At 57.7% G+C, this 15,900-nt stretch overlaps 1 protein-coding gene across 2 annotated transcripts; it reads left to right on the top strand.

The window, feature by feature from the left end:
• Positions 1–7,633: 7,633 nt before the first annotated feature.
• Positions 7,634–15,868, top strand: CDC42EP1 (CDC42 effector protein 1). 2 transcript variants are annotated; one of them, XM_057742613.1, is made up of 4 exons: positions 7,634–7,767; positions 12,087–12,856; positions 14,177–14,402; positions 14,445–15,868. In XM_057742613.1, the coding sequence occupies exons 2-4, from the start codon at positions 12,394–12,396 to the stop codon at positions 14,797–14,799; spliced, it is 1,044 nt and encodes a 347-aa protein (XP_057598596.1). In that variant the 5' UTR covers positions 7,634–7,767; positions 12,087–12,393; the 3' UTR covers positions 14,800–15,868. The 2 variants fall into 2 exon arrangements, with proteins under 2 accessions (XP_057598596.1, XP_057598595.1); XM_057742612.1 differs by having other exon boundaries at positions 14,177–15,868.
• Positions 15,869–15,900: the final 32 nt, after the last annotated feature.

The following is a 15,900-nucleotide window of genomic DNA, read 5'->3' as shown; positions in this document are numbered from 1 at the left end:
TCCGTTTCGGGGAGAAATTCTCGACTGGCAGAGATGTTCTCTTGGAGTGGGCTCCCAGTCACCTAAGAGGTGTAAGTAGGGGCAGATCCATCAGTCAGGGAGGCTTCCGAGCAATCCCAGCCTCAGGAGGATGTGTGTGCAGCACGTGGGGTTCCTCCCCACATCTTCACACTGGGAGGAAGCATCCCTTCGTGGTCTCAGAGCCTTTGCCCTCAAGGCAGCAGGGCACTGTGGTCACCACAGACCGTGGCTCAAATCCAGTGGGACCACATCCAAGCCGTGAGAGGTTGAGGAAGTAACTGTCCCTCCTTGGGCTCAGTTTTCTTATCTGTATAATGGTGTTGTGAGGATTAGGGCCAATGCCAGTAAAGCACTGAGCCCAGAGCTCAAGCTCCTGTCTGGCACTTAGGAGGTGCATAATTACTGCTCCCCTCACTTCTGATCAGCCTCCTCTTATCATCCATCCAGGAAAGGGGGGAGGAAACCAGCAGCTAAGAAGCCACGTGGGAAGGGGGATCGTCGGATGAACCCAGGACTCAGAGCCAGGAGCACCAGGTTCGACTCCCAGTTCTACAAACAACAGATGGGGGACCATGGGTCAGTGGGAAGGACTTTCCCTCCTCTGTTTCTGCGTCCACCGCAAAAAGGAGATCACGTTCATAAAAGCCCTGCACCCACCAAAGTGGGCCGGCTTTTGTTAGAAGAAAACAAATGAACCCATGCATCCAGGAATGAGCGCACAGTTGTTGGGGTGAGGAAGGAGCCGCCACTCCACCCAGCAGGACCACGTGAAGCCCCGAGGGCTGGGCTAGGCAGGAGGAGTCGATGCTGGAGATGGTCAGGGCAAGGCAGGGCTGGCCTCCGGTCCACGGGCCTATCTCTCAGGCCAGGCTGGGCAGCAGAGAATAGACCATTGTTTCTGCTCCTCAGACACTTTTCCTGTCCGCCCCCCCACCCCCACCCCCCGCCTCTCTCCACACCCTCCCCTCCTCATGTTGAGAATAAAGATCTCCTGGAGGACCGCCCCACCCCGCCAAACACTGCCCTTCCATGCAGGTCCCTGGCCACCTGGCCCAGCTCTGAAGAAGCCATCCCCATCACCCCTGAGATGACAGGGTCACCTGGCCCTGGCCTTTCTGCTATCTCCAGCCCCACCCCCTGCAGCTAAGGCACCTCAGCCCCCGACTCCCCCCTCCATCCATCCATCTGACTGTCCTCCTCAGGGGTGGGGCTGGAGGAACTGACCCCACATCCTTCCTCAGCCCCCCTCCAACTTCTTGTCCTGTTCTCCAGGAGAAAGGGAGCCTGGGGGAGGGGGGGTGGGGGGACATCCCCTCCCCCATTTCCCTGTGGACCAGTGAACAAGGAACCAGAGCTGAGTTGGAAGGCTCCGGCTGAGAAAACTCTTCCACGCGGCCAGCGCTTTTCCCAGAGCCTGGAATTCCAGAGGCGTTTCCGGCCTTGACAGCTGCCTGCCTCTGGGAGCCATGCTCTCCCTGTGGGCCTCACAGTCACGCCCTCTAAAATACTCTTGGGATTAACTCCCATCCTGACCCTGCTGCTCTTGGAACCCACGGACACCCAGGCATCACCTTGAGGAACAGCCAAGCGGGGACAACCAGGGACTGATCTGTCATCGCCCGGCCCCCAGGCCACCCGCCAGCCCCAGGCCAGGCCCTGATGTCCCAGCAACTCAGTCATCACTCCAGCTGACCCCCCCGTGGCACACACTCCCACGCCAGACACACACTCAGTGTACCCAGCCTGGCTCTCACACCTTCTGGTTCACACAGCTTCACACGTCTGTGTAGAAGCCCCGTTCGTTCCACCTCCTCCAGGCCGCCTTCCTGGAACCCCTGCCTCTGGCTGAGCCTTAACTCTCTGTGAGCGTCTGCTTTGTCCTGTTAGGCTGGGAGCCGGCACACAGTAGGCACTCGACAGATGCTCACTCACACTGAAGGCAGTCATGGGGTGTGTGGCGCCAAGGACTCCATCCAGCTCCACTGCTGACTGGCCGTGCAGCCCTGGCAAGTCCTACCCTCTCTGGGCCTCAGTGTTCTCAGAAGCCCACTGATGCCCTGAAACTTCTCCCCAAGTGTTGACTCTTGGGGCTCTGGGGTGGGAGGAAGGAACTAGGAAGGAAGGGCTGAAGGTTACTTCCAGGAGGAAGGCTCCTCCGTCCTCTGGCTCCCCTCAGAGCACATTCCTGTCCTCAAGGTCAGCCAGGGGAAAAAACTTGGGGCCAGGTTGCTGCGGGCCTCTACTAATGAGAAACCCCAATAAGGATCCCAAGGGACCCCAGGGTGTGTGACACCTGAGGGCAGCCAGTGCTGGGGAAAGGGCAGGAGCCCAGCCTAGCCCACGCCACAGAGGGCCAAGCACAGTGTTCAGGGCCTCTCCCCCATCTTCCACAGGAGACCCTCCCAGCTTATCTTTTCCCCTCTCGAGACCAGCTCTCTCCCTAGCTCCACCTGTGGGCAATCTTATCCCAAGACGCAACGCCCAGCTCAAATACCACCTCCTCCAGGAAGCCTCCCTGGAATTCCTCAGTCAGTCCTCTGCTTCCCTGGCCCCTTCTACCACTATTTTGGCCCTTCAGCCCCACCAATTCCTAGCCTCTGTCTTCCCCACCAGACCAGACAAGTCTCTGAGAGCAGGGACTGCATTCCTTACTCACCACTGGCTCCTCACAGGGTACCCAGCCCAGGGCCTGGCCCACAGCAGGTGCTTACTTAATGTATGTTAAATGAAATCGCCTCCTGGGAAAGGGAAAATTCTAGTAATAGTAATACTAATAGCTATGCTTCATTGACCATCAGCTACAGGTCAGGTAGTGAACTTTACGGCTCATCACAAATGAGTCTCAGGCGAGGAAGCAGCTCATCCAAGGTCACTCAGCTAGTGAGAGCCAAAGCCAGGATTCGAACTCAAGTTGGTCTAACTTGGAAATGCATGCTGGGTCCTAGAAGTGAGAGCATGGGAGTAGCCCCCTTGGGTCCTCTGCGAGTCTCCCCAAACCGGGGAACTAGCTTGCAGCACAAATCACTTGGAGAACCCAACGCTGCTCCCTTGCCTGCAACGCCCAGGTGTGTCTGACCCCCTGCAGGAGTCCAGCCCATGAAGAGTGTTCCTGGAGTGGTCCCAGGAGGAGGGTAGCTGCCCTCATGGTGGTTGCAGTCCATTCAGGGGGGTAAGAACCCCCTTCCTATCCTGGGCATGACCATTCATTCCCCAAATGCACTGGGAGCACAGACATCACCATCTCATTGGAGAGCTAGCTCACAGTGAAACCGATGGCGATATGGAGGAGGGACCAGGAGCAGGGGAGAGCCTCACTCTGAAGGAGGGTCTCCAGGAGGAGGTGACATTGCAAAGCAGCCTTCAAAGATGTTTTACAAGTGGGTGGAGGGACCCATGGAGGGACAGGTGAGCGGGTAGATGGCTGCGGGTGTGGAAAGTGGAATAAGGGATGCTGGATGGATAGAGTGGGAGGTGGACATATGGGGGGGGTAAATAAATGGGGATGGAAGGAGGCATGGGTGGGGAGGTGGATGGATGGGTGGGGGGGTAGATAGATAATGGATGGGGGTGTAGGCAGTGGGTCAACTGAGGTGTAGCGGGTAGTAGGATGGCATCGTGGATGGGCAGTAGGTTAACAGATGGATGGCTAAATTAGTGGTTAAATGGATGGGTAGAAGGGTGGGTAGATGGATGGATAGGAGTATGGGTGGTGGGTAGATGGGTGGACCAGTGGACACTCAAAAGACAGAGGACTGGAGGAATTCCCTGGCGGTCGAGTGGTTAGGACTCTGCGCTTCCACTGCAGGGGGCATGGGTATGATCCCTGGTTGGGGAACTAAGATCCCACATGCTGTGCAGTGTCAGCACACACAAAAAAAGACAGAAGACTGAGAAGAGCAATCAGTGGGTCAATGAGCAGATGTATAAATTGACCAAAAGCCGAGCCAGACTTGGGGATGGAAACGATGCATCCTCCTAGGGAGGGGCTGGGATGGGGGCTGATAGATGTGGCCAACTCACTCCGCCAAGGCTCCCACCCCAAACCTCACTGGAGCCTGGTGGGCAGCCACTGGCATTCCTGGGTCCCCAAGGGGGAAGTGACCCCTTTAGCTGTGCCCTGCCCCCTCCACCGTAGCTCCATAGAGGACTCTCTGCCCAGAAACTGCCTCCTTCCCATAAGCCCCAGGCCTCAGCCCACCCAGTCTGCAGCGTGAGCTGAGGGAGCAGCTGAGCTCTGTGATTATGGTCCAAGGGACCTGGTTCCTCAGGACAGAGGAAGAGAGGGGGCCTCCTGAACTCCAGGCAGCCAGTTCCACCTAGTAGCTCCCAGTCCCCAGCTGGGAGGCATTTGTTCTGCATTCTGCACGGTGATTACAGCTCTGCCAGGGTTAACCCCTGAGCTCCTGGGCACAGTCTCTAGACAAGGGAAGGAAGGGGACCACAGGAAATTGGGAGAGGAGAAAACCGTGGGAAATGGGGACTGCCCATTCCTGTATCTTTCTCAAGGATGCCCAGACCCTCTCCCTTTCTCCCATTTTCCAGAAGGAAAAACTGAGTTGGATCCTCAAATCAGGAGTGAAGCCAGGAACAGGAATGCAGCCTACATAGAGAAGTAGCTCTATCTGGAATGAGGCTTAGAATGAGGGGGAGAGCAGGGCTTCCTAGGTGGCGCAGTGGTTGAGAATCCACCTGCCAACACAGGGGACACGGGTTTGATCCCTGCTCCAGGAAGATCCCACATGCCACAGAGCAACTAAGCCTGTGCGCCACAACTATTGAGCCTGCGCTTTAGAGCCCAAGAGCCACAACTATTGAGCCCATGTGCTGCAACTACTGGAGCCCCACGCGTCTAGAGCCCATGCTCCGCAACAAGAGAAGCCACGGCAATGAGGAGCCCGCGCACCACAATGAAGAGTAGCCCCCACTCACCACAACTAAAAAGAAAGCCCGTGCACAGCAAAAAAAAAAAAAAAAAAAAAAAAAAAGACCCAACACAGCCAATAAAATAAATAAATACACTTATAAAAAAAAAAATGAGGGGAGAGCACCTCTCAGCCTCAGTTTACCCATCTGCAAAATGGGACAAAGAATTTCTGACTCACAGGTTGCCTCACAATGAGCTAGCAGAGACATAGTAAGAAGGTTCTCAATCACTGGTTGTTTCCTGCCTGCTCCCGAGCCTGGAGCTAAAGATGGAGAGGGACTTCCCTGGTGGTCCAGTGCTTAAGAATCCACCTTGCAACGCAGGGGATGAGGGTTTGATCCCTGGTCGGGGAACTAAGGTCCCACATGCCGCAGGGCAACTAAGCCACAACTAGAGAGGAGCCTGCACACTGCAGTGAAAGATCCCACATGCCGCAACTAAGACCCGACGCAGCCAAATGAATAAATAAATGTTTTTTAAAAAATAAAGAAGATGAAGAGAATGTACAGCGGGTTGTAAGTAACCTTTTGCATTAACACTGTTTTCTTGGCCATCTCTCTGGGGCTCGCAGCAAATAGTAAATACCCACAAGCAGTAAACTTCCACACTGGTATTATACCCATTTTACAGACAAGAAACTTGAGGTTCAGAGAAGCCAAGTGCCTTGCCCATGGTCACACAATGGCTGGAAAGCCAACGAGTCAAGATTGGGTTCCGGGCCTCTAACATCACACCAAACTGCTTCCTTTGCCAGCTGTTCTGGGGATCTTCTGACTAGAGTGATGTGTAATTTATTATCTAACCAGATCACCTTTGAAGGTGAAAGGAAGTGCTATTAATAACTATGCTGGGACAGTCGGCATCACCTGGGACCATTGTGGGCAAACTGGGAAGTATGGCCACCCTGCCACAGTTGGAGGCTTTGGGAAAGTCATTTTGCTTCTCTGCAAAATGGACATGATGGCAGTATTGTCCCTACAGGGGACTATGTGATGAGGCATGTGAGGGGCTGCAGGGCCTAGTATGCATTAAATGCTCAATAAATGCGGCTTATTACTACTGCCGTCAGCAGTAATAACCACAGAGCACTAGCCCCTGCCTCGGTCACTGTCCTTCCCAGCTGTTCTTGGCTCACAGCAAGAGATTCCAAATTCACGCTGCTTGCTGGCTCGGTGACGCAGGACACCTGGCCCAGCACTCTCCCAGCCCTTGACTGTGCCCACTCCCCCATGTGGGCCTCTCAGGGACAGCCCCCCTTCCCCCATGCTCTTCAGCACCTCTGAGATGGTTCCAAATTCTCCCAGGGCAAAGCACCTCCAAGCCTGACCCCAGGGAAAGAGCTCTGACAGACTGGAGTGTCGGTCTTGCTGCTGTGTGAGCAAGTGCTGGGATTCTCTATATCTCAGTTTTCCCGTCTGTCCAGCTGGGGAAATAACCCCCTCCCTTGGTGGCCAGCATGAGGATTCTGGGAGCCAATGAAAGAGACGCAGCCCTCTGTGAGCAACAAAAGCCCCCTCTTTCCCCGTGTGTGTAAATAATGCTCCTCCTTCTCCAGCCACACCTGCCTCCTCCAGGCAGATCCTTAGCTCCAAGCCTTTGCTTGTTCCGTCTCTTGCCAGGTGTGTGTGCATTTCCACTGCCCTTCCCTCTGCCGGTGTGTGTTTTACAACCTAGCTCAGGTATCACCTCTTCTAGGACGCCTTGCTGAGCCCAGCCCCTCTCCCGCAGGCTGTGTTAGGGGTCTCCTTGTGCAAGGACAGCCCCCAGGTCTTCCAGTCTGTCCTCAGGGGCTCACAGTCCAAGGGGATTATCAGAAGAGGTCAAAACAGCGTTAGGCAGGAATCCGAGATCTATCTCCCCTCCTTGGGGATGGCCCAGAGTCCTGTGCCTGGCTGCTTTCCTGCCCCTCATGGGCGGGGTTGAGTGGTGCTCAAGAAAGCTTTCAGAACCCATCCATCTGAGGTGTGGCCTTGTGTAATTGTTCAGCAAGACTCCTAGGTGCTGACACATCAGGGAACACTTAACAATGTAACATCTGATGCCTACTGTTATTATTCCACTTTACAGATGGGAAAACCAAGGCACAGAAAGGATAAGGAGTGACCAGGACAGGATAGGAAGCCAGGCTGTTGGGTTCCGGGGTCCACAGCCTTGACCACTACACCACACCACTCTACCAGTGGCCCGCGGCCCAGCCTGGCTCATGTCTGTCTTCCTGGTACCGGCGGGGGCCTGTACTGCAGCAAAAAGGAAAGGGGGCTTAGGAGAAAGGGAGTCGGTGTCCCAGCTTGTAGAACTTAAGGTCTAAGCAGGACTTTGGTACTCAAGGCCTCTGAGATTCGGCTTCCCGGTTCTCCGAAGTCCCGCAGGGAGCAGCTGGAGAGCTCAGCCGCGAGAGTTATCAGGTCAGGGCGCCCCAAGGCCACGCGGGGAGCCCGTGGGAGAGGGCTTGGGAGCCGGGGACCCGAGTCACCTCGCCCGGGGCAACCCGCACGTCCCCGGCTCCCCCTGCCCCGGACAGCAGGCAAGAAAAGAGCCTGACCTGGCGTTTCCGCCGCTCCCCCTCCAGCTCTCGCCGCCGCCGCCGCTCGGGGCGGCGTGATCGGTGCCCGGGACGGGGGCCCGGCCCCGCCCGCGGACGGGAGGGGAGAGGAGGGAGGAGGGAGCGCGCCCACACCCCGCCCCCGCCCCTGGAGCCAGCCCGCGGAGCCCGCGGCCAGGGAGGCGCAGACCTGCCCTGCCGCTCGCCGGGGCTGCGCGCCGGGACGCGCTGCCGCCGAGCCCGCCCTTCACCCCCCGCTCCCGGGGCTCGCGGAGAGAAGGTAACTACCAGCCGGCCCGCGGGCCGTGGAGCCCGGGGTGCGCGTGGACGCCGGCAGGGGGATCGCGGCGCCGCGAGGACTTGGCACCCCCTCCTAGGCGCCAGGGGGCCGGGGCGAGGGAGGGGGGCCAGCCTGCCAAAGTCGCCCTGGGTGCCAACCGGCAGGCCCGGAGCGCGGGCCGCGGGAGCGGCGCGGGGACGCTCCAAGTTTTCGGGTTGTTTTGCAATGTTCCCGGCGGGAGGGGGGGGCCAGAGAATTGGAAGGTAAAGCGAATCGCGGGAGGAGGGGGCGAGCCCAGGGCCGTCTAAGCTCCTTCCTGCCCTGGGAAACGAAGGGAAGGAGCGGGGAGGGGGCTATGTGTCGGAATGTCGGGCCCCTTGGCGAGGCCGGCGCGGAGAGCGGGAAGTGGGGGGGACCGCTGGGGAGATGGTCCAGGCACCCTGCCCCCTCCCCAACCGCCGCATTCCAGGCCGGAGCAGCGGATGAGGTCATCCCGTCCGGTTCCCCTCGGGCCAAGGCAGCCCGCTGCCCCCTTCCCCGCGGAGCGACCCTCCGCATTCTAACCCCGTGCCTCCCAGAGGGAATGTTTTCTGGCCAAAATCTTCCCCGGACTTCCAATCCCGACTGCCCTCGAGATTGTTCTATTCTTGCCGAGCCACGCAAAACTCAAGAAGTTTGAAGCCCATTTTCTGGATGGGGAAACTGAGGCTCAGATTGGCGAAAGGACTGGCCCAGAGGCCGCAGCCGCGCAAAACGCGGCGCAGGGACGCGTTTTGCGCGGCTGCGCAGGGAACTGAGGACTTGGGGAGACTCTGCCAGAAGCCAGTTAGCCTCGCCGAGTCAAAGACTGATTTGGCTCTAACTTGGGGTGTCTAGGCAAGAAGCGTCTCCCCCTCTTCCCCCTTCCTCCCCTGTGGCCCCTGGTGCCCCTCCTACTACTACCCCCCTTGATGTCCTGAGAACGGGGTCTCCACCGCCACTGTGGACAACTTGCTACCCTCTCTGGCCTCAGTTTCGGCTTCTTAAAGTGGCTGGACTTTGAGGAGCAGAGGAAGGCAGCCCCCAGGGAGTTAACCCCTTATTCCAGAGGCCAGAGCACCCTAACCCGGACAGCGTCCTGCTGTCCAGCAGTAGGGGTGGTGTTACCCAGCTGGACACTTGCCGGAGGGGATGTGAGTGCGGGGGGCGGCTTCCGGCATGAGAGGTAGTGCCCGCTAAGGGCCTGCGGATGACCCCCAGGCGAGCGCTGGGGTGCCACCACCCCCACGAGGCCTCAGCCTTGCCTCTCCCTCCTCCCCCACCACCGTCAGACAGCCCTTGGCATCCTCCAAACACGTGCCTCCACAGCGGCCCCTGTTGGCCTCTCCTAAGGCATGGTCCCTGCTTCCTGCCGCAAACCTTGTCCTCGTGGCCAGCACTGCTATTGAGTAAGCTCCTGCCAAGTACCCGGGCCTGACTGTCCTCTGTAGAGTAAACATGAGGATTCCTGGGACACTGAGGGTACACGGTGACCACTCTAGCTCAGGTCACAGACACTGAATCTGCAGAACTGAGTCTCCTGCCTCCCAGGCCTGCCCTTCTGTGCTCAGCAGACTAGGCATCTGCCCCGCCTCCAACAACTCTTCCCCGCACCCCTGAAGGCAGTAGTAAATACCACTCCCCTGGCATTTACTATTGATGTTGATAGAATCCTGGGGAGCTTCCCAGCCACACCACTTTTTTGGCTCTCTGATCTGGAGCAAGTCAGTTCCCTTTCCGTGCCTCATTTTTTCCATCTGTAAAATGGGTTTATGAGCATCAGCAGGCAGTATTCCTGGGCTAGTGAGAGGAGATAGGCTGTGTTCCTGGACAACCGGGGCCCTGCTTACTCTGGGGCCAGGTGGGGCACGCCTAACCACCAGCAGTACCCTGTGGCCAGCATCGAGTGCCAAATAGGCTGACATCTAGGGTGCCCAGAATGAGAGATATTAGTGTAAGAATGTCAGCTTTGAACCCAGCCCTGCTTCAGGATCCAAGGGTTTAATTACAGCATCTTCCACTCTTAAAACTCTCCTGGGAGAGGACCAGCCTTCGATGCTGTCCTTGCTTTCGACGTGGGAAAACAGGTCCCCAGTAGCAGTGCCCTGCCCTCAGTTCCACAATGCCGCAGGTCTCTCTACAGCAGTGTGGGGGGTGGAGATCTTTTGGAGGTACCCAGAGGCATCTGGGAGGTGGGATCATCACAAGATTGGGACCAAAGCCGGTCTCCCAACTCAAAGTGGCCATGGGGGTTGGGTGAGGGCCGGAGCCCCTTTTGCTGAGAAAGGAGGGGCTGCTTCTAGAAACCAGGGAGTTGGGGGCTGGGGAGAGGTGGGTGTGGCCACATGGCAGACACAGTGACCCCTCCTCATGACATTTCAGAATGACACCCATCCTTCTCCCCCCTCCCATCTCCCCTCCCCCAGAGATTCAATCCTCATCTCAGCAGAGAAGGGAGACCTGGCCCATGCCAGGTACCTGCCACGTCGTGACCTTGACCAAGTTCCTTCTCTCCAAGCCTTGGCTTTTGCTGTAAAATGGGCTAACCCTACAGCTTTTCGGGGCTGTTGGAGAATCAGATGACATCATGCAGTGGTTGGCCAACTGCAGAGCGCTTCATAACTTCAGCAAACATTCCATGAGGACTCCTTGGTGCCGGGGGTGCCAGGGAAAGGGATGATTCAGAAACCACCCCCCCCCCCAGAGGGGAGGAGTTAGGTTTGGGGGAGGATCAGATGGTGGGAAGGGAAGAGAATGTAGTCAGAAAACAAAGCAAGCTTTGTTTTATTGCCTCCTTTGTTTTTATCTTGTTATTTAACCTGTTTTGAATTTCAAATAACATTTGGAGGGCAGTATTGAGATTTTTATGATTGGAGGTGGCAGCAGAAAACATTTTTTTCAAGTTGACACTGAGATCTAGGTGTTCTGTTAAGAGGCATTATCGACATTTATCAGCTCAGGTCCCAGGCCTGTGGAGGTAAATGACACGCCCAAGGTCACACTGTGAGGCCACCACCGAATCCTCTACCTACCCTCACTGGGAAGGTGACAAGGGTGAGCCTTTGGCATGAAGGTATCACAAAGAACTGTGATTAAACTGGTATTGATTTGGCACTTGGCCATGTGCAGAGCCCAAGCTGAGTGCTGGGATGGAAGGAGGCTGGGAAATCCAGGCAGCGGCCCCACCCTCAGAGTGTGTTGCGATCTGGGGTGACAAGACTGGGCTCTGCGAGCCAGTAAAGGCTACGTGAGTCAGAGGCTCTCAGTTGATGTTTCTACTGGCTCTCTTGGTGTGACTTTGAGCAAGCTTGGCCTCTCCAGGCCACAGGAAAACCAAATGTGGGACCGTAGATAGACTCATAGGTGGCCTCCAACCTACACTTTCTATGATACTAGAAGGAATGGGGTTGGACCGAGAGAAGCTTAGAGAAGACTGGAACTGGAGAGGAGAGTGGGGGAGAGATCAGGACGGGAGGGAGTAGGCAAGGAATAGCTTTGGGCGCCAGCTGAGCTTTTTCCAAAACTTGTTCCCTAGTGACAAGGCTTTTACATCCATTTGAAAAACTATGATAATGTTCTTTCCTGCGGGCCTTCTCAGAGCCTTGAATATGCTCAGGCATGCAGTAGGCAGCTGGAAAAACCACTTTTGACCACAGGATCCTTTTTCCAGGAAGCATCTAGAAGGCGAAGCGTTCTGCTGTTTACACAGCAGTTCACAAAGCCTGCACCTAGCACCTCCTCCCTCCTGGCCTCTCTGAGTGGAAGATAATTTCACCCACCGAGAAGGGAGGCGATTTGCTCAACCTGGCAGCAGGAGGCAGTGTAGCTTGGTGCTCAAGGGCTCTGGGGTTGGGGGCCCCACTTCGCCATTGCCTACTGTGTAACCTAAGGCAAGCCCCTTCACTTCTTTGTGCCTCTGTGTCTCCCCTCAAGCCTACTGTCTGGGTTAAATGAGTGATGAATGTAAGCTGTCGGCACTTAGTAGGTGCTTCATCATTGGACACCATATCATGACTATTCGCGCTTTTTACCAATACACAGTACGTGCACAACTCGATGAATTTTTTGTGCCCCCTCTCAGTCTATACCTGCTCAAAGGCAACCGCAATGCTGATTTCTATCGCTATTGTTTTGTTTTGCCTGTTCTTAAATTTTCTATGCGTGGAATCACGCGAAGTGTCCTCCTTTGTGGGTCTGCTCAGCCTCTTCTCCATGTTTCCCATCACTTGTTCTCTTTAGCTGTTATTATTTGGACCCAGGATGCCCCCCGGCCTACCACTGCTTTTCTCTTTTTCTTTTAGGTCTCCACCCCTGGGCAGGAGAGGGGCTCTCCACGTTTGAGACACGTCTGATGCCTTCTGTGTTCTTGGACAGAACATCTACAGCTGCTTCCAAAGGGCTGGGCGCCAGGCCACAGGGAGGGACAAGCCATGGACCCCCCACAGCCTCAGGATTTGGGGGCAGCACCTTAGGAGAGCAGACGGGCAGCCTCCCTCCATCCCCTTGCACCGAGAAGGAGGGAGCTGAGAAGTGAACCCTGAGCCCAGCCCACCACCCTCCCCAGGCCCCCCGTGGGCATGGACCAGCAGCTGTGAACAGCCAGAGCTGATGCCGGGCCCCCAGGGGGCCGGAGGAGCCCCGGCCATGAACCTGGGCAAGCTCTCGCCCGTGGGCTGGGTGTCCAGCTCGCAGGGGAAGAGGCGGCTGACTGCGGACATGATCAGCCCCCCACTCGGGGACTTCCGCCACACCATGCACGTGGGCCGCGGCGGCGACGTCTTCGGCGACACCTCCTTCCTCAGCAACCACGGTGGCAGCTCGGGGGGCACCCACCGCTCGCCCCGCAGCTTCCTGGCCAAGAAGCTGCAGCTGGTGCGGAGGGTGGGGACGCCCCCCCGGAGGATGGCTTCCCCGCCCGCGCCCTCGCCTGCTCCACCCGCCATCTCTCCCATCATCAAGAATGCCATCTCCCTGCCTCAGCTCAACCAGGCCGCCTATGACAGCCTCGTGGTGGGCAAGCTCAGCTTCGACCGCAGCCCTGCCACCTCCACGGATGGCCCCTCCAGTTACGGTGAGGGGCTGCGCTATCTGCCCATTTTTCGGAGGCTGAGGCCCAGAGTGTTTGCTGGTTCAGCCAAACCTCCAAGTGAGCTTTTTTTTTCCCCATAGTAGTTTGGTCTCCGTACAGGTCAGGCCCAAACCCCAGATCGTGGATGGCGAGGGGAGGTCACAGGGTGGAAACCAGCTCACTCCCCAGAACACTGAGGTTGAGAGGTGAGGAGATGGGGCTTGAGTTCTCCCTGCCCCTAAGCTACCCCACCCCCTCTCTGGGCCCTCGGCTAGGCCAGCCCGCCCCCTCTAGCCGCCTCCAATAGGAGCAGCTGTCAGAACGATATAGTGGGGAGACAGAGAAGCAGGGCTCCGGATACAAATTCTGATTCTGCCTGATTCCCAGTGAGCCGACTGACCTCTGTAAGGTCAAGTCCTTGCCTGTACAACGGGCCCCTTAGGGTCATTACTAAGATTCAGCGAGATGATACAGATATTGGGTGTGTCCCAGAATCCGGCACATAGTAGGTGCTCAGGACACAGGAGCTGTTGCTGTGTTGTTATTTGAACAAAGCCTCCTGTAACTTGGCAAGTCTGGAAAACCACTCACGTGGACAGAAGCCAGAGGCCCTTCCTGCCAGGGTGGGGAGTGGCAGGTGTCCCCTTGGCGCCTCATCTGGGAACCGGGGTCCCTGCTGCCACCTGGTGGCCATTTCCTGCCCTGCAGCTTTGCCCCAGCACCAGAGACTTCCTCCCGTGCTCCCTCTCCAGAGGTGATGCTTAGAATCCCCCTAAGGACTGGTCCACAGTCCCAGCACTGTGTCTCAGGCCTGGTAGTCCTGGAGCCAGGGGCTGGGACAGAGGACCTTTGGAGGGCATTTGCCTGTCCTTTGGGTCTTGATTTCTATGTAGTCAGACTTTGGCTGCTGGTTCCATCCCTGTGCCCACACACCAGCCCGTGTGCTGTGGGTTCATGGCAGGGGACCAGGGGTCATACAAGTTCACAGTGGGGTCTGAGAGTCAGGAGGTTTGAGCCCCAGGCTTGGCTCCAGCCCATGAGACTCTGTGGCCCTGGGCAAGCCCTTCCCCTCGTCGCAAACTGAGCCTCACTTTGTTCATCTACAAAATGGGAATGAGGAGCATGTCAATTTCCAGGGTTGACAGGAGGATCACACAAGAGGCTACGGGGCTCACTGTATTGGAAACTACAGGGAAACTGAGGCCAGGTGGGGGAGTGGCTTGCTAAAGGCTACATAGCAAGCTGGGGTTAGTCCTGGCTCTCCCCTCCCCAATTCCTGGTTAGGGACCCCAGCTATGACCCTGGTCCCTATTTCCCTTCTAGGCCTGGACTCCGGGTTCTGCACCATCTCCCGCCTGCCTCGCCCAGAAAAGCCTTGTGACCGAGACCGTGAGAGCTCCTTCCCCTCTGAGCCTGAGCTTCGCCGCTCTGACTCCCTCCTGTCCTTCCGCCTGGACCTCGACCTTGGGCCCTCTCTCCTCAGTGAGCTGTTGGGGGTCATGAGCCTCTCAGAAGGCTCTGCAGCTGAGACCCCAGCCCCAGCCCCTGCTGCAAACCCCCCAGCCCCTGCCACAAACCCCCCAGCCCCTGCCTCAAGCCCCCCACCCCGTGGACACTGCCCCAATGGGGTAACTGCTGGGTTGGGCCCAGTGGCTGAGGCGAGGGCCAGCCCGGTAGGAGAGCGTCCCCGTGCACCTGCTGACATGGGCCCCGGCAGGCACTGGGGAGCAGGCAGGGATGGCAACCAAAGCAGCCGCCCCTGCACTGAGATGGATACACAGAGGGAGCTGGTGGGGGCGCTGCCTCCGGCTCGGGCCTCTTGGGAGAGCCTGGACGAAGAGTGGGGGGCACCCCAGGCAGGCAGCAGGGCCCCCGTGCCCAGCACAGTGCAAGCCAACACCTTTGAGTTTGCTGACGCGGAGGAGGACGACGAGGTCAAGGTGTGAGCGGCTGGGCACGGGCTCAGGACCCCAGCCTGCCTTGGGGCATCACCTGTGAACAGCCCAGGTGCAGAGCCAGCCCCTCACCTGACAGCTGGGTCCTGCCAGCGACAGACGGGACAACCCAGGTTGTCCTCTGCAGGACAGAGCTGGGAGGGAGGCCAGAGGAGATCAGGTTTGTACTGGGACCCAGGTGTTCCCATGGGCCCTGCGAGGCCACCCGGCCTCCCCCCACTGCCACTCTGGACCCAGTAGCCATTCCTTGGGCCCACCCCGGGCCACCCCCTCCAGCTGGATGGCCCGGCCTTACAGTGCAGCCTTTGTGCTGGCAAAGCGGCCCTTGCTGGGTGGGGGTGGGGAGCATACCACATAGAGCCTTTGTCTCCTCTCGCAGAGGGACTGCCTGCCGCAGCTCATCCTGGAGTTGCCCCCAGCAGGGCCCCCACTGCCTTTCTGAGAGCCCCAGCCCTTGCTAAGGCTGTTTCCCCCCAACATTCCCACCGCCACCCCCAATGATCCCAGAAGCCTCAGAGAAAAGTCAGGTGTGACCTCACGGGGGGAATCCCACCTTCCTGTGTACCCCAGACCTGCCTCTGGGTCCTGATTAAAAAAGGCTTTTTTGAGAAAAGGTGTCCTGCAAGATGCTTGAGGACATGGGAGGACAGGGTCAGTGTCACAGGCTCAAGTCCCCTGAACACTGGGTTTGGAAAGCCAAGGACTCCCCCACAGGGCCCCCAGTGAGGGGAGGGGCCGAGGCAGGGGGTAATGAGTAACCAGGCTGGAATGAACAGTCCTGAGATAAGAGGCCCAGGTGGGAGCCCTTATCTGCAGTTCCGGGAACAGCCCCTGGCCCAGGTGCCTGGAACTGTAATCCCACAGGGCAGCTTGGCACTTGCCCTGGTGACAAAAGGGGACAAGCAGGCAGGACTGGTGGCTTAGAGTGTTCGGGAGCACATCCCCACCCCCACCCCCTACTTGGCAGTCCTAGGACCTTGTGTCTCAGTTTCCTCGTCTGTGTCATGAGGATGCTGAGAGCATTAAAATAGCGGAAAGCGCCACAGTTTCTACACGGAAAGACTCTAAAGGTGGATTCTTTTGTTGGTTCGT

The sequence above is a fragment of the Hippopotamus amphibius genome, chromosome 7 (assembly GCF_030028045.1).
Source record: "Hippopotamus amphibius kiboko isolate mHipAmp2 chromosome 7, mHipAmp2.hap2, whole genome shotgun sequence".
Classification (NCBI taxonomy): domain Eukaryota; kingdom Metazoa; phylum Chordata; class Mammalia; order Artiodactyla; family Hippopotamidae; genus Hippopotamus; species Hippopotamus amphibius.
The sequence above is the reverse complement of the archived record's forward strand: the minus strand, read 5'-3'. Positions and strand labels throughout refer to the sequence as shown.